The sequence below is a fragment of the Hemibagrus wyckioides genome, linkage group LG18, assembly GCF_019097595.1.
Source record: "Hemibagrus wyckioides isolate EC202008001 linkage group LG18, SWU_Hwy_1.0, whole genome shotgun sequence".
NCBI classification, from domain to species: domain Eukaryota; kingdom Metazoa; phylum Chordata; class Actinopteri; order Siluriformes; family Bagridae; genus Hemibagrus; species Hemibagrus wyckioides.
The window spans coordinates 6,295,603-6,318,218 of record NC_080727.1 but is presented as its reverse complement, the minus strand read 5'-3'; the positions used below and the strand labels follow the sequence as shown (position 1 = coordinate 6,318,218).

At 40.1% G+C, this 22,616-nt stretch overlaps 1 protein-coding gene across 1 annotated transcript; it reads right to left on the bottom strand.

Moving 5' to 3' along the window:
* Positions 1 to 3,452: 3,452 nt before the first annotated feature.
* Positions 3,453 to 22,605, bottom strand: man1b1a (mannosidase, alpha, class 1B, member 1a). Its single transcript, XM_058415486.1, has 14 exons — positions 22,282 to 22,605; positions 20,346 to 20,477; positions 17,606 to 17,714; positions 17,295 to 17,461; positions 17,007 to 17,143; positions 16,397 to 16,491; positions 15,063 to 15,254; positions 14,827 to 14,975; positions 14,468 to 14,656; positions 13,459 to 13,649; positions 12,315 to 12,432; positions 11,878 to 12,072; positions 11,625 to 11,756; positions 3,453 to 7,610 (listed from the first exon to the last, which is right to left on the bottom strand). Exons 2-14 carry the CDS (start codon positions 20,436 to 20,438, stop codon positions 7,404 to 7,406), a joined length of 1,974 nt encoding a protein of 657 aa, XP_058271469.1. The 5' UTR covers positions 20,439 to 20,477; positions 22,282 to 22,605; the 3' UTR covers positions 3,453 to 7,403.
* Between the last annotated feature and the right edge of the window lie 11 nt (positions 22,606 to 22,616).

The window sequence follows — 22,616 nt, the reverse complement described above, 5'->3', positions numbered from 1 at the left end:
GCTGCCAAAACAGCCCTGACCCGTCATGCACTGTGTATTCTGACACCTTTCTATCAGAACCAGCATGAACTTCTTCAGCAATCTGAGCAACAGTAGCTCGTCTGTTGGATCGGATCACACGGTCCAGCCTTCGCTCCCCACGTGCATCAATGAGCCTTGGCCGCCCATGACCCTGTCCCGGGTTCACCACTGTTCCTTCCTTGGAGCACTTTTGATAGATACTGACCACTGCAGACCGGGAACACCCCACAAGACCTGCAGTTTTGTCAGCATGGTAACAGTTTTGAGCACAGTAAAGCCGTTCTTAGCAGCTGAAAGGGTTCTTCGGTGGTCTTTCAAAGAGAACCAGAGACTGCGCTATATAGAAGAGATCTCATAACCTTTTATGAGCAGTAATCATTGCACGAAGCACACATCATTTTAAAAAAAAAAGGTTATCATTTTAGAGAAGATTCCAGATAGATCCCAGGTAAATAATTATAACCATTAAGCATCCAAAGAAAAAATAAAAACGAAGAAGAAGAAGCCAAGCAGGCTAGGGCACTTTCATGAATTATTAGTAACATGACACCCGGATATAAACGGTCATGACAGCATGGCATGTTTATGATGTAGTTAAGTCAGTCTTATGACACAGGGGGCATAAGGTCTGCCCTTTATCATATTCTTTATATGCAAGTACATAGAATGCCTTTATATCACCTCTGACTCTCTCTGCCTGGATAAATGGTTCAAGATGGCAGCCTCTTTCAGTCTCATTGTCATCGAATCATGAGTCATCCTCAGGAAGCAGCTGACATCCACCCTCTTCCTTCATTTGCCCCTGCCAGACTGTGAAGTGCAGCAATTAGAGGCATTAATCCTAAATTATCTCTCAATGCTACTACAAATTTTTCTTGTTGTTCGGAAACCTATTCACTTTCTCAGCCAGAACATGATTATTCCAGTGGCTTACAATAGGGTTCACTGTAAGCAAATATGTAAAGATTTTTCTCCCAGATCAATAAAAAACCCATTTGAATAAGAAGGTCCACATTATTATTATTTTTTTTTTAAAGAAAAGCATGCGATTGACACCAGAGGTGTGCATTGTGAATGGAAGCCCTTCTGTGTTAGGGCCAGATATTCAGAGCACTAAATAGATACAGATAGAGATACATCATCATGTCATACTCCTACTAAATTCATTTACATGTACAGCATTTGGCAGACGGTTTCATCCAGAGCGACTTACAGAAGTACTTTAAAGTCTCTGTCAATGAATACATCGATATTAGGTCACGGATTAAGAATACCGTCAGTCTAAAAAACTCTGTTGGGAGGAAATACTGCAAGGTCTAGAGCAGTGGTTTGAAGACTGCCAGTGACTCAGCAGTTTTGATATCCAGGGGAAGTTCATTTAACCACCACGTTGCCAGAATTGAGAAGAGTACCTTCTTTGCACACTGAGAGATTACGGGACCAGTCGAGCAATGCTAGAAGATTGGAGAGAGCATGGTGCGGTGGTAAGTCAGGGTTGGTCTGTTTTTTATCTTTGTAGGCAAGTTTTTTCCACTTTCACTTTTCTCCCCAGTGACATCTGAAAAGGATTTTTCAGAAATTCAAAATCCTTTGCCATGGGCTCAAATACAGCCTAAGGGTATGTTGTAACGGCAGCTGTATTTGGCTCCAAGCACAGCTGGGATCTTACAGAGTCTGCAGATACACACTCATACACATTCATATAATCAGAAAGTCCTGAACCACGGCTTTGGATAACTACGTAGATAATACACTCATGTCACACTTGCATACGCGTTGTAATGGAGTCTTAATAGCGGCGTGAAATTTAGTCATTATCATTAGGGCATTTAAACCACCGTAGGGATCTTTAATCTGAAGCATTTCTGGGTTAGAAATAACACACTTTGCTAGTCAAAACGGCGTCGGCATCAACAGCCTGAGAAACTCGCAAGCCTACAAACCATGCTGGTTTCAACTTTCTGTGACACTTAAATTGGGCTGTAAACAGGCATGATAAAAGCAGGTAATTATGTACGCATTCAGCTCTGAAGAAGCAGCAGGGTCAGCAGGGTCTGCACTCGTCTCAGCTTGTAGCCAAGCAGGAAATTGCTTGAGCTGAAGGTCTGTAAAAGCTCCAAGGCCCAATTCTGTTCAGCAAACTGCCTCAATTCTATGTTCCTGCAGAAACCAGTGGTTTAAACCAATATCCTGACCCACAGCTGACACAATCATGTTATAAACATGCTATGGCAGTTTTCCGTCAGAGAATTAGCTGTCATGATACTGCAGCTGTGTTAACTCAGTACACATCATTCATACCTTGCTTTTTCTAGCTGATTACATTTAATGTTCTACATCTTTCTCCAGCACCATAAAAATTCCTATTTGTATTTTTATCTTGATTATATTTAATACTAATGTTCTACACCTTTCTCCAGCACCATAAGGGGCAGTTGTGGCTCAAGTGATTGATTGGACGGTCAGGGTTCAAGCCTCAGCACTGCCATTGGGTACTTGCCTAATTGCCAGTACCATAATTATTCCTATTTGTATTTGTGCCTTGATTATATTTAATGTTAATGTTCTATACCTTTCTCCAGCACCACAAGGGGCAGTGGTTGATTGGAAGGTCAGGATTCAAGCCGCAGCACCATCTTTGGCCCCCAGCTGTGCTCCAGGGGCGCTATATCATTACGCTCTGCTCTGACCCCAACTTCCTCAGCTGTGATATATACGAAGAAAAGAACTCCACTGTACTGTACATGTATGTTAGACTTCTTCTTCTAAAAAAAAATGGGAAACATCCTCTAGCAGAGACAGTACGAATAGAAATAAACCACTGCTTCAAATATAACTAGAGCAGCACTTAACTATCATCATGTACTGTACAAGCAATCCTTACAGATATAAAGCACTTTGTTATATTAGTTTGCTTGCACAGTCTCCAGAAATCCCTGAAACCAAACTAACATTATTTGTTATTATTACACTTCAAATCACAAGCTTATATTAAGGCGCTTGTTCAAATACATCGTTTCTATAGTAACAGCTAACACAGGGATTTGTATAGAAAGACAGTGGACATAATGAATTTTTAATGTATGCACTTGTTTACATGATGAATTTTTATGTAAAGAGATATTTATTTAAACATCGCTGGAAGGAGTCTCCAGTGTTTAATCACAGGCAGAGGTAAAGATGTTTCGTGGATGTTAAAGCTAAATAAATAGATGAATAGTTATTTACTTAGAAATAAGGATTGAGTTAATTCTACATTCACTATAGCGACGCTATGGCCGTTAGCGATAATGATAACGGTCCTAGAAAATCTAAAAATATGCTGATGAATTTTATAAACATCAGTCATTGTGTGATAATATCAGTTTTTAGGCCAAAACACGTTAACAGCGCATGCACTCAAACCTTTTTATTTCACAAATTCAAACAAGTTCAGGATTCTTACGAATTTTATTTACAGAATGTAATACAGAGGTTCAGATAATGGTAGGAAAACATATCTGATGACAGATAAACACATAAAGCAGCCCAAAACAGCACAAGGAGGGATTTGTTTGTTTATTATTTACTGCCACTTTATTAGGAACACAACACCTACACACCTGCTCATTCATAATTATTCAATCATGTGGTTGCTGAACTCCTGGAACTAACACAGACAGAAAATATATATTTCACAGCAGATGGAAACACCTTGCTGATTTGGTAGGACAGCAGAAAATGGTTAGATTAATCTGAGCTAACAGGAAGGCTACAGAAACAAATTGAAGTAAAGACAATCACTCTTTACAACCGCAAAATGCTTCATCTCCAATAGACGATATTGGTTCTCACTCCTGCCAGCCAAGAACAAGAATCTGAGTGGGCACAAGATCATTTGAAGATGGGGGAAAAACTTCACCTGGGGTCTTTTTCTACCAATTTGCTTAAAAACACGACCAGGATGAATAAGGAGGTGTTCCTAATAATGTGGCTGGTAAGTATATATATATATATATATATGCAATCCTTTTTCATGGCTGTCCTTCACTGGTTGTTTATGGTAATGTAAAAGACTCATAATAAATAATGAGACACATTTTTAGAACCCAACACACACACATGAGAATACACACGTCGTTACAAAAAGAAGCATCTCGGTCCTGAGACATCTTTCACAGCTCCTGCATTAAGTGCGCATGCTAGCAAAACAAACAGGACCTGTGAGAACCTGGCAAGGACAACGAGTCGAGCAGACCCTGCATTCTTTATCACACTCGTTTCAGGATCCGAAAGGCATGAAAACAATCCGGAGGTTTTCACCACGCTGCGAGCAAGCAGGCAAAACGAAGCTGTCAGTCATTCCTGCACTAAATTACAATGCGAGGAAATTTGCTATTTTGCTAAAAGCTTATCTACGCATAAGCTGAGCGCTTTAGGAGGTTCAGAGCATGTGGTAACCTATCACAGATAAGCCTCTAAAATGACAGGGTGTAAAAAGCAAGGCGTGACACGAGCCAGAATTAGCTCTCAAACACTGCAAATGAAAACGACTGCAGGTTAAACGCCTGTATCTCAAATCTTTTTTTTCTTTCTTTTTTTTTTATATTGACCCAAATTTTTGGCAAACCTTGCCGCATATGCGAAGAAAAATATGATCAAAACAAACGGTACTTATAAATATCATTGCCAAGTAGTTAAGTAGTGACTTCGATTTAGTGCGAGTTAGCGTCGATGAATAAATTATCGAAACAGCCGTGCTTACGGGTGAGTAAAGTACTCATTAGTTGAGTGGTTTAAGGCCAAAGTTCACAAAGATTTAAAAAAAAATAAATAAAAAAATTGATTTATTAGTCTGGTCACTAGAACTGAATGGATTTAATCCAAGACTCAAGAACTCAGTAATGAGAATTTTACATAATAACAATAAATCTAGTGACAGGTTTAATAAAAATCTGCTCTAAGCGCTGGAATAAAATGCTCTAAGGCGCCAATAAACTTCCTATATATTATTATAATATTATAATGAGTTGATAACATAATGGCCAATTATAAATAAATAATTATGTACATTTAAATGATGTCCATAAAATAAATCTGTCCTGAGTTAAAGGTTAAAGCAGTCTCTTGATTTAAAAAGTGCAGTTTTAGGGTTGTTTATTAAAAAAGAGAAAATAAAAATATTTACAGGACCCTTCGGGACAGATTTATATTACAAGCATTATTTAAATGCAGAAAATAATATTTTCCTTATTTACCATTTATTCTTTCATTCTCTACATCTCTTATCCTACTAGAGGCGCCTATCCCAGGAGACTTGGGGCACAAGGCAGAGTGGACAGAATGCCAGTCTATTTCAAGGTCAGGGAGCTTCATGTTCCTAAATTTGACTCGTTTTTGGATCAAGTCCATTCATTTTATGTGACCAGCCAAACAGATTATTAAATAAATAAAAACACCTCAATAAATAACTTGAAAACAACACAGACCTCTTGCTATCTTTCCTGGACCCTGCTTTGACCACCATTATTTTTAGAAACAATACTGCCTTATATATATATATATATATATATATATATATATATATATATATATATATATATATATATATATATATATATATATATATGTATATATATATATAAAACAGACCTAACTAATCTGTATGCAATTTTCTGGACCTGAAATCTGCACAACACAGCAGCTCAACTCGACCACTTGAGAGTCGATTTATATTTCTCCATAGATGCGTCAGGACTCATAGAAAGGGATTATAGCTAAGCAGGAGGTGACATGTACTAGGAGGATTGACCACGTGGAATTTCTCCAGCAGCTATCTCTGTTAGTATACACTCTCTGTTTAACTCAGTTGGTGAAATTCCACTAAATACAGTATAAACTAACACTGTTAAAGAAATCCTCTTCCTTTCTTTTACTTCTAAGCAAGAAGGAAGAAGCCACGGAACTTGAATCAGGAAGGATGTGATTCATTTCTCCTCACGTCGAGGTAAAAGTTAACACAAATTCACGAGATGCCAGCTGATAAATAACTCTAGGGGCCACCCACGCTACTTAAGTTTAATTAGCGGACGTGCTTTTCTTTGTGCGGCCACGTTTCCATTTCGTTTTAGTAAAAAAAATAAAAATAAAACAAAACAACTTGCAGCATGATATGGATATGACACGGCAGAGACATACAGAGATTCAGGGTAAGGTAATGCTGCCAAAAATAGTCTTCAAGTACAGTGTATATAACTCGATCACATCTTCTTTACATCCGCTGAAGGGAAAATCCACCCTTGCGTATTAATCTGAATAATTAACATGTGACCTAAAGTGGCATAAAATATTCATAGTGTGATGAAGGTTATTTAGAGTGATGCTTTAATCTTTTATTCCATCCAGCAAACTCATCTGTACATTCTTCTCAAAGCAAATGTATATATAATGCGTTTCAGGGAGGAGCTGAAAGTATTTTTTCAGACTCCGGGCGTGTGTAGTCCCGAGATAAAGGGAAAAAAAACACCCCTGAAATTTACATCAAGCTTTAGGTAGCTTCTCAGTGTTTTCATTGCAATTCACCTCACAGGCAGCAGAAGCATCCAAAATTACAAACAACTCCTTTAAATCATTTTTTAAAAAAGGGTCTTTTTTTTTGTCACGAATCAAAAGTCTAGCTGGAATTTTGTCTCACAGCTGGAGAAGAAGATGCGGATCACAAAACAGTGCCGCAGCTCGAGAGGCTCCGGAGGGAACGCTACTAAATCAAGTCATGGGCTTTTACTAAAGTGCTAAAGCTGTCAGATGAAGTGAACAGAAACAAATAAAATCTCCCAGGCCTTAGAGCCATCAAATAAAATATAACTCTTAAAAACAAACGGCTCACTGTTCAACGTGGTCCTAAATGCATCCTGTATCTCATAAATGTAACACGCAGAAATGCGTTTGTGGGTCCCCTGTGTAAGAGCTTGTCACGTCAACAAGACGAACGGCTAAAACCTCACGTGCACTAGAAGATAAAAAAAAAAAAAACAAGAGATACTTCATTTTGCATGAAAAACGCTTGCCATTTTTACAGCAATGGAATCTGAGCTGTCTTATGCATGTAATCCAAAATGAGGATGACAAAAAGCAGCAATAACCTAATTATACCAGGGTTTTATCTCTAACAGCGCATGTGTGGATGGAGACAAATGATTTAACAGCCTTTAATTTGCCAGGATGAACCATTTCTTTCTTTCAGTGCGATCCTTCGCTGCCACAGTTCAGGCTACTCGATAATGTTTGTTAGCGAATGCAAGACTGTTAAGTTCTGCTCTGAAGCTCCACTTGCTCTCTGATCCAGATGAAGAGCTCTGGAGGATTCTCAGAGCATATAGAAGCCTCTACAGCTCCAGTGTAGGTCATGATACTGACGGCCAAATAGGGAGAGGATGAGCCTCTGTGTTGAATACATACTTATCCAAGCTGACCAGCTCAGGATCGTCAGAGAACAGCAGGAAGAGGTACTTCAGAGTCTCTCCGAGGAAGAAGCTCTCCATCTTGTCCTTGGGGATGGGATTCACCGGGTCTCGTACGTTCCCTATAGACGTGTAGCCTCCGCTAGGGACCTGGGGATACGAGCACGACAAAATATTTAGAGTATTTTTGATGTCAATGTTACGTGAAAAAGCTGTTTGTGTCTTTATGACTGCTGAAGTATTTTAAAATAAGCTTGTATAATTGGATAAGTCAGATCACAGAAAATCAAGCAAACTTCATGATATACAGAGGAGCTTGCAATTTTTCAGATTTACTGATGTTCTGCAGACTTGGGCCAAAACGTGTCGTGTAACATCATCACAAAGCACATTTAGCCAAATCCCTCTTCAATTCTTGTACGTCAAATATTAGGACGGCTATTTAGATATGTGGCTTCACTGGTATGATGTAATATATTTTATAATATTTATTTTATAAATAAAATAAAATGTTTTCTTTTTGGCTGCAACAATAACAAATAAACTGCAAAATCCTGGACGGACTGATAAGAAATTATGAATTCGTATAGGTATGGGTTAATAAACACTTACTATTAAGCAGTTTTACACCTTATTTCTTTAAAAAAAAACAACTTTAAATCCTTCCTTGAAAACTTACAATAATTTTTCTGAACAACCTGTAAATAATAATAAAGCATCTGAAATATTTATTAACAACCGTAAAACATTAAAAAGTCATGCTTATATTATTACATTGAATATCAATATTATTATTACATCATGAGACCTAAATATGAAAAAATATACACCGATCAGGCATAACATTATGACCACCGGCCTCATATTGTGTTGGTCCCCCTTTTGCTGCCAAAACAAACCCCGACCAATCATGCACTGTGTATTCTGACACCAGCATTCACTTCTTTAGCAGTTTGAGCAACAGTAGCTCGTCTGTTGGATCGGATCACACGGACCAGCCTTCACTCCCCATGTGCATTGATGAGCCTTGGCTGCCCATGACCCTGTCGCCGGTTCACCACTGTTCCTTCCCTGGACCACTTTTGACAGATACTGACCACTGCAGACCGGGAACACCCCACAAGAGCTGCAGTTTTGGAGATGCTCTGATCCAGTGGTCTAGCCATCACAATTTAGTCCTTGTCAAACTCGCTCAAATCCTTACGCTTGTCCATTTTTCCTGCTTCTAACACATCAACTTTGAGGACAAAATGTTGACTTGCTGCCTAATATATCCCACCCACTAACAGGTGCCATGATGAGGAGATCATCAGTATTATTCACTTCACCTGTCACCGGTCATAATGTTATGCCTGATCGGTGTATATATATTCTAGCACATTACAACTTTATGAGACAGTATTAAAGTTTAAAAGATGCTCACAAGGAATCATTACTAACTCACAAAATATGCAGACAAAATATTTTGTTTAATTTTCCTATTATTAAGCACAGCAAGCTATAAACATTTAAGAGAGTTCCAACACCAGCCTCACTTTTTCATTCCCTCTCTTGAGCCTGTGTAAAGTCTTCTGCCTTTCCTATATTTATTTTGTGGAATTGGGTTTCAAATTCATTACGGCTCGACAGTAAATTATCCCGGTCTGTCCGTCAGTACTGGTGTACCTAAGGGATATGTGTTCTCAGTGCTCCTTTACTTCTTGTACACCTGCAGTAATTCTGAAGGCCTCATTAGTAGTCATGAGGAGTCTCAGAAACACCTTGGCACACAAATAAATAAATATAATTTTTTTTTTTTTCCAGTTGGAACGTATCCTCACCCTCTGCTCTCTCTCATAGTTAATGACACGGCTGTCAATGTAATGGGAAATTTAGAAGTTCTGGCAACCACCATGTCCAGCCTACTCGAATGGGGAAAACATGATCATTAACCATCAGAATAATCATAAACCAGCTTTGTGTTTCTGTAAATTGAACTGAATTGGGTTTTATTTTCTATACCGTTTTTAACAATGGATATCGTCACAAAGCAGCTCTACAGAATGTAAATTGAGATCTAGAGATCAGATGAGATGAGATTTATTACCTTTATTAATCCCTCGCAAGGGGAAATTTAAGTTGAGTGGAAATCCAGTGCAAGTAAAAAGATTAATTTCAAAGAAAAACTATACATACCTAAAAATAAATTAATAAATAAATAAAAATGAAAAATAAAAATAGTATATAAAATAAAAAACATAAACAAATAATAATAATAATAATAATAATAATAATAATAATAATAATACAAACAATCAAATAAATCTACACACACACACAAATACATAGGGGTTGGACAATGCAACTAAAACGCCTGGTTTTAGACCACAATAATTTATTAGTATGGAGTACAGCCTCCTTTTCCGGCCAGCACAGCATCTATTCGTCTTGGGAACGACAGATAAAAAAAGAACAGTTGCAGGGTCACTACATGATGCTGGTGGAGGAAAACATTTCCTGACAAGTTTGCTCCTCCAAAACAACAATAACCAAAAACAACAAAAGTGGCTCAATAATATTGATATCTGATGACATGTTCAACTTCTTCATCAAACTGCTCCTTCACCATTTTTGCTTGCATTCTTGCCACCACATTAAGGCTACCACCTAACACAAACAGTGGGCCTTGGGAATAAAATGATATTGCAGCCCAAACCATCACTGATCCATCTCTGTGCTTCATTCTGAACATGTAACAGTCCAGGTAGTAAACTTCTTAGGAGCTTCTCCAGACTATAACTCTCCCAGACTGGGAAAGACAGTGAAGGTAGACTAATCAGAGAGCAGTACATGCTTCATATTGCCATAGCCCAAGATTTCTGCTGCTGGCACCCTTGAAACCAACACTTAGCACTGGCAAAAGTGACCAAAGTTTTGGCTATAGAATACTGACCAAGTGGATCACCTGCCAAAAGAGGTGTGCGTTAAGGACAGCTATGGTTTTATACACTGATCAGCCATAACATTATGAGCACTGGTGGATGATAATAACACTGATGATCTCCTCATCATGGCACATGTTAGTGGGTGGGATATATTAGGCAGCAAGTGAACATTTTGTCCTCAAAGTTGATGTGTTAGAAGCAGGAAAGGATTTGAGCGAGTTTGATGAAGGGCCGAATTGTGATGGCTAGACCACTGGATCAGAGCATCTCCAAAACTGTAGCTCTTGTGGGGTGTTCCCGGTCTGCAGTGGTCAGAATCAATCAAAAGTGGTCCAAGGAAGGATCAGTGGTGAACCGGCGACAGGGTCATGGGCGGCCAAGGCTCATTGATGCATGTGGGGAACGAAGGCTGGCCCGTGTGTTCCGATCCAACAGATGAGCTACTGTTGCTTAGATTGCTGAAGAAGTTAATGCTGGTTCTGATAGAAAGGTGTCAGAATACACAGTGCAGGACGGATCAGGGCTGTTTTGGCAGCAAAGCGGGGACCAAGACAATATTAGGCAGGAAGTAATAATGTTATGCCTGGTTTGTGTACATCCTTGGCATTTATACATGTGCCATATTTATAGAATTATACGGAATTAATTGTTGAGTGTCCATTTGTAACACTTGATGGATGATGGCACGAAAATAGAGACCTAAGTCCATGAGTCTGATGTATGTAGAAGAGTGAAGGTGAACAGTACAGTGTGTGCTGAAAGGATGTTCCTTATGAGTGTATTGTGAACAAATGAACAGATACAATGACCACTGTAAGCAGTTCTTTAGAAGCTACAGATCCATAGTATGCCTTTAAACAGTTCTGTACAAATCTGAATAAGATTTCAGAGCTGGGAAAATAATCTGTTATGCGGATTATTAAAATGATCTGCATGCATGCATTTTCTAAATCTACTTCACTGTCACAGTTCCTATAAAATCTTGGAATTGGATTCATTTGCCCTGGCAAAAAAAAAAAATGTTATGTAAGAAAAGGTTTTAGTGACCATATTACAGACAGGCTGAATGGGACACCAAGGAAGAAAGCTGAAAAGACCCCCACTGATTCCAGCCACTCAAACAGACTGCAAAATCTCTCAGGCTCGAACTCAACTGCAAGAACAGTTATTCTTCCAAACCAGCGTCACTAGTTTAACAGGCAGGTAATGGCGTGAATCTGAGGATGAAGACACAACTCACCCTGGTGTACTTGTTAAAGCTCTCTAGGATTTGCCAGCCCCAGTCTCTGTATTTCTTGTCCTGGGTGAATCTATACAAGTAGAACAGACTCTCCACTGTCTCAGGTCTCAGGAGGTTGTGTCTGTCTGCTGGCTACACAGAGCGCAAATGTATTATATAACATATAACAGAATCGTTCAGTAGATAAAAGAGCGAGTGAGAATCAGATTTCAAACACGTGTATATTCAAATAAAAAAATGAACAAACATTTACTTTGACATCAATGTCATGGCCGCTGAGGCTGTACAGGTTGAAGTGGGCGATCTCTGGGCTCAGGCCGGTCTCCATCTGTACATACATTTGATAGCATGTCTCCATCAGCTGCACAGCAAGATCCATGTGGTCAGCTGGCAGGTCATTATGTGCTCCCAGAGCCAGCGTGCCGGGGAGAAAACACACTAAATGATCCTGGGAAAGAAACACAGGAAAGGTTCCAGCAGGTCACGGATACAGCAATCTCCATCTGTAATGTCAATGTCCGTCCTCATAAGCAATCCAATTCCACAGAACTCATTAAGAGCACTGAATCCAAATCTCTGGATTAAACGCACAGATGCCCCAAACACCGACGGCCTACAGATTAACTCCAAATGCGGGACGTTATCTAAACAAAAACCTCGGACGTGCCAGATTTTCCGTTAATCTCTCACCATTTTGGGGTTGAGACGTCCGTGAGATAGCTCTCCTACAAAGGTGTGCTTACTGGCTGTCTGTTTAAGTAGATTTTTCTTCACCCCATCAACAGCCTGAAGGTAGTCCTCTAGTAACCTAAACACACACACACACACTCATATTACATATCATAAGGATGCACATACTTACGCAACCACTTTTAAACGTCATTGTGTGAATCAAATAGTTGATAAAGTGGAAAATTTCAAGTGGGAGTGAATACTTTTGCACTGTACTTTATACTGTATATAGTATACGTAGCTAATTAAACCTCCTTATGGACCTGACATGATGTTAGATCAAATCTGCCTCCTACAGGTGAAAACATTCAACTACAATGGAAACCAAAAATGGTCTAAAGTGACGAGGCATTATGTGAAGCGAATAAAAGCTTCGGACGATACAAGTACGAGTTTCAAGAAATCACGTGTGGTACATCACACATGGCACTACATGTGGAGTGTTACTTTCATTACAAAGAATGATTTTTTTTCTCTTTTAGTGCCACCACCATTTGCGCCATTTTTTTTCTACTGGAATATTTTAAAATGATGATTTAAACAGTGCACTGTGTTGAGGTGGAGCAGCATCCAGCAGCAACTCGGTATAATGTATGCACTGGCAGGAGGCCAATCATGATCTGGTGGAAAGCAGTGAGGTGAGAGGAACGCAAACGGGCAGGCATTCTTATCAGAGCCAGACAGACAGACAGACAGACGGGCAGGCAGGCAGATGGACAGACATGCAGGCAGACAGATTGGCAGGCAGCCAGACAGGCAGACAGACAGACATTCACTATTCCATAGAGCAGAGCAGTGCAGGGTCAGATAAGAGGGGGACAAAATGAATAAGGTGAAAAATATGACTGTTCCAGGTAATTCATTTGAACCCCAAGAAAATGTAAACTCAGCAAATGTGGTGGTTATAAAGCTTCAGTCGCGGTCAGTAAAATATTCTGGACTACATATTAATAGTCCACAGCTTTTCTTCTAGATTAAGGATCAAATATGAGAAGTTCTGCTCACTATTACAAATTAAAAGTTACATTTAGCGGCCTCCCTTATCCAGATCAAATTCGGACCTGAGGATGTTTTCCGACTAAGTCATTTAATCTCCACTCACGTGTCGTCCTTTTTCCCTCCCTGTAGCCACTGTTTGAGAAGGTATTCATAGTAGCTGTCTGCTCGGGCTCCCAGAGTAAACACTCCCCGGTGCGTGAACTTGCCGCTGTTTGTGTTGATAAACATGGGCACCAGACCATCGCGCTTCCCATCCAGCTTGTGGACCAGCTTCGTCACCTCATCCACTGCGTTCTGACCACAGCAATTACATTTTTTTTTTTATTATCAAGATGTTACATTTTGTGATTTTGTTAAAATTATTCACGAACAAAAACAATTAAGAATCAATTAATCAAATAAGAGTATAGTACTTATGTAAGAAAGATGTATTTCCCATATAATTTTATTATATACCAATGTTAAAACCTAGAACTGGGAATACTGTTATCGGAAAATGATCACTAAGGGATGTTGTGATGTAGCCTAAAAGCTTTGGGCTACAGTTCCCAGCCTAAAGCTTACTTTACTTTACTTTTCTGGCATTTGGCAAACGTCCTTATCCAGAGCGACTTACAATTTATCTCACTGAGCAATTGAGGGTTAAGGGCCTTGCTCAGGGGCCCAGCAGTGTCAAATTGGTGGACCTGGGATTGAAACTCACAACCTTTCAATCAGTAGTCCAACATCTTGACCACTAAGCTACCACATCCCTCAAAGCTGGTACAAAAAGGTCAGAAAACTGTCAACATGTCATGTTTTTTAATCCGTTTTGTTAATATCGTGGAATGCCTTTAAAATAAGTTAATTCCTGTTGTAATGCACATTATAATATTTACAACTTACTTTCCTGAAGACATTTCCATGTCAAAAACCTTAAAATCATAGCTGTATCTTGGACAGTTACTAAACTCTGACCCTGCAGATTCCTCCCAAAAGAAACGTCTCCTCTCAGAAAACCTTATCTGGAGAGTCCATCATGAGCACAATGATCTAAACCTCGCAGTTGGAGGTACTGCCAGTGCTGCTGGTGTAGTATATAAATCAAATCCTGTCAGTATAAAAGTCAGTACCTGATACTGTGGGTCCTGGGTGAGCCTGCTGAGCTCACGAAACTCCAGCTGAATGCTGGTGACCTCGGCCACGGTGCTGTCGCTGGTCCAGCGTGGTGGGTGGGCAGTGCCTTTACCGATATTCACATCAGAATAAGGGATCTTGGACGGCGTCTTGAAAGCAGGCATTAATCTAGAACCAATATCTTTCTAAGGGAAAAGATTAAGTGTAAGAGTTAGCATACGACAAAGCACTCACGTTAAATTACCCTTAAAAGCTTTGTTCTTAAACAAATGCTGACTGTCCTTTTACTATGAGCTCTAGGAATGCTGAGAGAGAGAAAAAAAGAAGAAGCTGGAGGTGTGTTTGAGCTACTTACAGCCTTGTTCAGAAACAGAGAGTCTCCAGTAAGGTGATAAGTGCTCAGGAGGCCTCCGAGAATGCGAATGGTGCTCTCGAACAGATTGACATCAACGTTCTTGGAGAATGATAACTCTGTCTCTACCCAACTTCGAGCTTCCTCAAATTCTGAGAGAAAGAGAGAGAGTTATTAAGCAAGAAAGACATGCTCTGTGTTACTAAAAGTCTTAAAAGCGGCTGCGGCATTATCATTACCTTCTTTCAAGCCGAGAATCCACATGGTGTCGAGTGCATCTATGAGGGTGAGACCCAAACCGAACCACTCCCTGTGTGCCTTCGAGACAGGCTTCAGCTCATCATGACCCCATGCAAATGCTTTATAGCCTTTCCATGCATGCCTGAACGCTTCTCTGACGGCCTCCACCCTGTCCACTGGGTTCACTGGGACTAAAGAAGGACATTGTGTCATCAGAACTAAATGGGATTAAAGAAGGACATCATTCTTTTTGTGTAATGCTTATCCTACACAGGGTTACAAGGAAACTAGAGTCTATCCCAGGGGACTCGGAGTCCAAGGCAGGAGCCCATCACAAGTCAATCACACTCACAATCGTACCCCACACACACCCATGGACAATTAAGAGATGCCAATTAGCCTACAATACATGTCTTTGCACTGGGAGAAAGAAAATGGAGTTCCAGGAGGAAACCACTGGGACGACATGTTGGGGGGAAAAAAATGACCAAAAAACCCTACAAAAGAATAGATTTTAGTGCTAAAAATTTTAAATTGCTGGCTTCCCTAATTAGTTAAAGATAATGAACTAAAACAACAGTGTGCCTCCCAGACAAAATCAAATCATTATGCCAGCAAACAGACATAACACACGAATGGGTCGATGAGTCGATACAAATCGTTCACACCTATTACCCCATTTCCAGTCTCTGAATTGATCATTTTGGTTCATTTGCTGTTTGGTTGGGTTTAGATTTACATTTTTATTCCTAATTTGTTCATCTAACACCTGCTTCCTCTGAGATACGTGATCCCAGACACTGCGGCTCATGCTGTGTCACCGGGTAGCGTAACACAAACAGAGGAAGGTGTTACCTACTCTGTTCCAGATACAGGAGCTCACATCTGCCAAAGATTAGCTAGAGTTGCTGTGATTGACAGGGAAGAGAGAGAGAGAGAGAGAGAGAGAGAGAGTATGCCATCCCTACTGCTCAGACAGCATGGGCAATTTTACTCTAACGGCTCACGCCATGGAGAACTGTGGCACCGTTGGATTCATTGAAGTCATGATTTCATTTTTTGTAAACCTGAGCTAATAAATAAAGCTGCAGAAAAATACCACATGTTCTGGATAATAGAACTAAATGAACAAAAAGAGAAAATAAAACAAGTGATGTTTATATCAGTGATGTTATTTTGCTTAAATGCAATTTACATGCATTTAACTAGGTTATAAACAATAAGGCTGATTTCTGTGGATTTAAAACTATACAACAATGAAGTGCGACGCATTTTGTCATTATAGTGCAGCTGGAATACTTGCGGATGCAGGAGGAAGGTGGATTGCTCCTACCTATTTGTAAAGGGACGACTTCCTCCACCTCAGCGGCTCCTGCTGCCTCCTGCGGCTCGGCGTCCTGCACGGCTTCGATCATGGCTCCTCGCCAGCTGTGCAGGCAACGGCGGATGATGCACCAAGCCGATAAACATTTAGAGGAATAAAAGGGACGCAAGTAAATAAAATAAATCAAGCGTTTAAAGCATTTCTAAGCATTTTAAGTGTCGGTGTCAGGGCTGCTCTTGGCCTGTTCTTAAGAGTTGAACAAATTAATCTAATCCAACGAATTTATAACTTTACTTAGTAGTTCCTCTTTATGGTCGTCACATTATTCATTAGCTTAATGGCCTTTAATGCATTTTAAGCCTCCGTGAAGTGACTGAGTTGAATGCAAAATGGTTTCCACCGAGAATTACGGTCAGACTAGAAGAAGAGGATCACAGATTACGCTGAAAGCACTACACAATGCAAATGCCATAAAAACAGAACTACACTCTACTAATTCTACATGATCATCTCCCTACAGCATCTAAACACATGCGTGAAATAAGAGTCATATATTGTAGCTACTTTCTACTCAATATAGGACAGCCGTTATGTACAGTGTATTGAGTTTCTCATATACCTAATGACTGTCTCCGTTTCTTCCTCTTGCTCTTCTTCCCTTCCGACAGCTGCTTCCTGTCGGTCCTTCACCTGCCAGTCCGACACATTTCCTCGTTTCTGCAGGCCTGGAGGACCACGTTTGCTTGGAGGTTTCTTCTGTAGGAGATAAAAACACACCAGGATCATGATGATCATTTCAATTCACAAATCCAGCTGAACCTAGAGAAGCTTTCCTCACAGATAACATTATAGCTGACATCATTATCAGTTCTTTTGATTTAGTTACTATTTCCAAACAAAAACTGACCAGAGCTACAGGTTTGGGAAGGACAAAGGTGTTCGGTCTCTGTTCTTCAGGTGGCTCCTTGTGGATGACCTCAGGTACGGGTTTCAAGATCTGACCCGGGGGGATGGGGTGGAAACCCTTCTTCTGTAGGTCATCCCCAACATCGTGCAGTGATCCGTCAAACAGATCTAAAGCAAAGGCAAGAGAAAGAGTTATTTATTCAGACAGCTGAGCAACAAAAATCAGAATTTTTTGTCTCTTTCCATGTTCTTCTGACTGGAATGATATTTGTGTGAATCCAAACAATATTTTCTTTATAAAACTCTCAGCACCTGTCCATTGCTCGGAGAGGCTGGGGTAAGAGAAGATCCCTCCGATGAACAGAATGGAGAAGAGAGACAGAATCAGACTGCGCTGCAGCCGGGAAAACTGCTTCCATTTCTGAAAAGATGAAGAGAGACCTCAGAATTATCGGCACCCTTGGATAAGACGGGTGAATAAGGTTATGATAAAAAGTCTTTATGGTTAAGTAGCGTATATAAACCTGCAAAAATAAGAACAATCTTTTCTTTAACTCAAGTGAATTTGTTAGAATACAGAAAATCTCCACCACTAGAAATTCTTCTGAATGTAACTTGCAGGTATATTTTAATTTTAACATTCACTCGAGTGTTCAGGAATTCTTAAGTGGTCAACTATGACTTTTTCCGGTGACAAAGAATTCCTTTAATTGACGCGCAGAAAATACACAAATGAAATGAGACAAAAATGGAGCGTCAATGAACCTTCAATGGCGCATTTTTCTCCACACACAGTGCAAAGAGTGTTACAGAGCCCAGAACTGGAAGTCTGCAGAAGATGGTATCATGTTGGCGTCACCGAAGCTACAATTATACACCACTTCCATGACAACAAACTATTTGGAAGAAAGCTTTTTCTTTCATCTAACCACAAGGCATCTAAAGTGCATTACCAGAACCCATGGTCAGATATGACACAAATAGAGTTTTCTGGAAGCAAGAACTCAGTGTGGATTTAGAATGAAATGAAGGATGTCTATACAAAAAAGAATACATCATCGGGAAAATATGTAACTCTATGGAATATGTAACTCTATGGAGAGGTTTATAGGGCTGATGTTCTTCTGAATCATTTTAAGATAAATGGCATTATAGAATTGTGTTGTTCTATGGATCGATAATCTACAAAAGACCATGCAAAAATGTTTAAATAATCACAAACGCGATCATTTCAGGCTGCTGACCCTCTCTAAAAGAGCTGAAGAGAAGAGTCCTAGCCGATGAGAAGTGTTCTCCTCAAGACTTGTAGTAGTAGACGACTTCTCTCAAATTTTCACACCACAAAGCCCTTCTTATATTTATCTATTACTCATCCTGAATTCTGAAAATGACAATTAAAGGGTACATCATTTCCCCTCCATTACTGCCCATCCTAGTTGCGAAAGCTAACTCTGCTATAAATGCTGAGTATGTTATTCTGAACAAAACTACAGTGTTAAACTAATATCTAATTAGAACTCAGGCAGAGCATATGATCACTGCTGTAAGATATGGGACTAGAACAACATAATAGGCAATCAGGCGTCTAGACGGAAAAATGAACGCAATCAGCAGAAAATGGAGAAATCGGACGGAGGAAGCAAGACTGGATCGTTCACACAGAGACAGTACTAATCAACAAAGACTCCTCGCCCACTCATATCACAATATAATAAGGCAGCTGTCTGGGAGCTAACATGAAATCTTTCATTAGATAACCTGGAATAGATAGACAGACAGATAGAGCCCCCTCCAAAATTATTGGAACATAAGGCCAATTCAATTGTTTTTGCTGTAGACATCTGGGTTTGAGATCAAAAGATAAATATGAGGAAAAAAAAATTTCAAAATTTATTTCCTGATCTCTATATAAAGATGTATTAAATAACATAGCACAATTTATATCAGACCACCCAATTTTTAGGCAGGCAAAAATATTGGAACACATCACTGCCAGGGTTTTTCTTCATACCCAGAAGTGTCCTCGTAGATTGATTTTTTTTTTTTTTCTTTTCATTCTTCTTCTTCTTTTTTTTAAAACCAATAAATAACTCTGAACATCTCCTCTTCCAAGGCCTTCAGTTATCTCTGTGATGACTGTAATTTTGGTTAAAAATGATAAGCCAACATCAGAGATCAGAGACTTGTCTATGGGAAAATCAGTCAGAGGCTTGGCACAAAAATCAGGCACAGCCGATACTATAATTTGGAATGTCCTGAAAAGGAAAGACACCTCTTCAGACACTGAAGTGGTCACTGAGAAGGTCGACTGAAGGTTGATGACAGAAACGTTGTAAGAGCTGTGACGAAAACCCCCCAAACAAACAGTCAGTGACCGTTGTAAATAACAGGAAGTTAAAGCTGAAATCTTAAACTCGTGTCTTACCCAGATCGCAAACCCGAACTAGTGAACTGGTCTTGTTCCAATAGTTTTGGAGCCCCCCCCCCGCTGTGCACTGACCAGGCATAACATTATGACCACCCGCCTAATATTTGTGTTTGTCCCCCTTTTGCTGCTAAAACAGCCCTGACCCGTCCTGCACTGTGTGTTCTGACACCTTTCTATCAGAACCAGCATGAACGTCTTCAGCAATCTGAGCAACAGTAGCTCGTCTGTTGGATCGGATCACACGGACCAGCCTTCGCTCCCGACGTGCATCAATGAGCCTTGACCGCCCATGACCCTGTCACCGGTTCACCACTGTTCCTTCCTTGGAGCACTTTTGATAGATACTGACCAGTGCAGACCGGGAACACCCCACAAGAGCTGCAGTTTTGGAGATGCTCTGATCCAGACGTCTAACCATCACAGTTTGGCCCTTGTCAAACTCGCTCAAATCCTTACGCTTGTCCATTTTTCCTGCTTCTAACACATCAACTTTGAGGAAAAATGTTCACTTGCTGCCTAATATATCCCACCCACTAACAGGTACCATGATGAGGAGATAAAATCAAATCAAATAGCTGTCAGTGAGTTGATTCATTTATTACTATGAACACTAAGGGTACTGACCCTCCAGCAGGACTGCCTCCGGTGCTTTTTGTTATTGTAGCTGCGTTCTCCCAAAGTCAGAGACACAAAGTCCTTCCTCTGTGTTGAATACATTTCTCCTCCTGAACAATCCTCACGGTCTCAGACACCAAGCTAGGAAAAAAAAAAGCAGACAGGTGATATAAACAGGTAAGAAATTAATTTTATACTGTTGTTCACCTTGCAACAAGACAATGTTCCAGTTAATGAAAAACAAATCTGTTGATTAGATTTAATACCAGCACTGAGATGGAAAATGCATTACTTCTAAATACTGTAGATTGATATCATTTAAGCAAGGAGTAAAAATATCACAATATTTGTCACAATGTACATAAACAAGAAACGAGTGCTGAGGAAACAACATAAGCTTCAGCAAGTGACAATTATCCAAGAGTGCAGGAAAGAAGGAAAGCATGCAGAGGAAATGAATTCAAGATTTATGTGTTCAAGATTGCTGCAAATTATAATACTTATAATAATAATAATATTTTTGAAAGTCTTCAAAATATGGAATAATATTCCAGGGAAAGATAATAGTTTGAAATTAATGGTATTGTGTAGACATATACAACTGACCAGGCATAACACTATGACCACCTGCCTAATATTGTGTTGGTCCACCTTTTGCTGCCAAAACAACCCTGACCCGTCATGCACTGTGTATTCCGACACCTTTCTATCAGAACCAGCATTAACTTCTTCAGCAATTTGATCAACAGTAGCTCGTCTGTTGGATCAGATCACACGGGCCAGCCTTCATTCCCCACGTGCATCAATGAGTCTTGGCTGTACATGACCCTGTCGCCGGTTCACCACTGTTCTTTCCTTGGACCACTTTTGATAGATACTGACCACTGCAGACCGGGAACACCCCACAAGACCTGCAGTTTTGGAGATGCTCTGATCCAGTCTGGCCATTACAATTTTGCCCTTAGTCAAACTCGCTCAAATCCTTACGCTTGCCCATTTTTCCTGCTTCTAACACATCAACTCTGAGGACAAAATGTTCACTTCCTGCCTAATATATCCCACCCACTTACATTTTTGCACATTTGAAATGCTGAGTTTTGCAAGTTTGAAATCAGTTCAGTTTTCTATATTATTTTTATTATAAAAACTTTCTTTACTAGCTAGCTATACACTGATCAGCCATAACATTATGAGCACTGACAGGTGAAGTGAATAACACTGATTATCTCCTCATCATGGCCCCTGTTAGTGGGTGGGATATATTAGGCAGCAGGTGAACATTTTGTCCTCAGAGTTGATGTGTTAGAAGCAGGAAAAATGGGCAAGTGTAAGGATTTGAGAGAGTCTGACCAGGGCCAAATTGTGTTGGCTAGACGACTGGATCAGAGCATCTCCAAAACTGCAGCTCTTGTGGAGGTGTTCCCGTTCTGCAGTGGTCAGTATCTATCAAAAGTGGTCCAAGGAAGGAACAGTGGTGAACCGGCGACAGGGTCATGGGCGGCCAAGGCTCATCGATGCACAGACGAGCTACTGTTGCTCAAATTGCTGAAGAAGTTAATGCTGGTTCTGATAGAAAGTTATCAGAATATACATTACATGGCTGTTGTAGCAGCAAAAGGGGGACAAACACAAATATTAGGCAGGTGGTCATCATGTTATGCCTGGCTGGTGTATAAATGACTAGACATGAAGAAATGACCAATCAGAAGAGAGAATTCGGCAGTGACGTGGAATAAATTAAATGGGATGCTGTTACTGAGTAATTATATGGCATGGCATGGCATAACAGTGGAAATGAAAGATTATGTCAGAGAAAATCGTACCGAATATTTCATCACGGTCAAAACAGAAGAAAAACCCAGACGTGTGTGTGTGTGTGATGCTCAGATAACGTTACGCATGCAAACAACATCTGCCTTCACCTGGAGAGCTACAGGATACACACCTGGAGTTAAACAGATGCCTTGAGTGTGTTTACCTCCACAGACCCAGAGAGCCAAGCCTGAAGCGACGCGGTGACTGAAGCAGCGTTAGCTTTCTCTCATCCACTTCATTCTGCTTCCTACTGGTGTACTAGCCATGAAGCTAGCAGCAGCACCTAGCAAGCAAGCTAATCAGCATCTCTTATTTGACGCCTTGGCTATAATAATATCAATTATAATAATTATAATGCTGAAGCTTCGTGTTCTTTTTTTTTTTTTAGCCAACTGGTATGTCTAACAACACAGTGTTTACGCGACAGCTTCCTCGTCGTGTCACGTGATCATGCGGGGGGCAACG

Bases quoted from the DNA above. Each gene is read 5' to 3' on its own strand.
- man1b1a (XM_058415486.1), bottom strand. From the start codon at position 20,438: ATGTATTCAACACAGAGGAAGGACTTTGTGTCTCTGACTTTGGGAGAA. The intron at 17,144-17,294 runs GTCAGTTTTTGT...TATCTCCTACAG, and splicing joins TTCCCAAACCTGTAGCTCTG to AAGAAACCTCCAAGCAAACG. The intron at 12,073-12,314 runs GTGAGAGATTAA...TTTCTTTCCCAG, and splicing joins GACGTCTCAACCCCAAAATG to GATCATTTAGTGTGTTTTCT.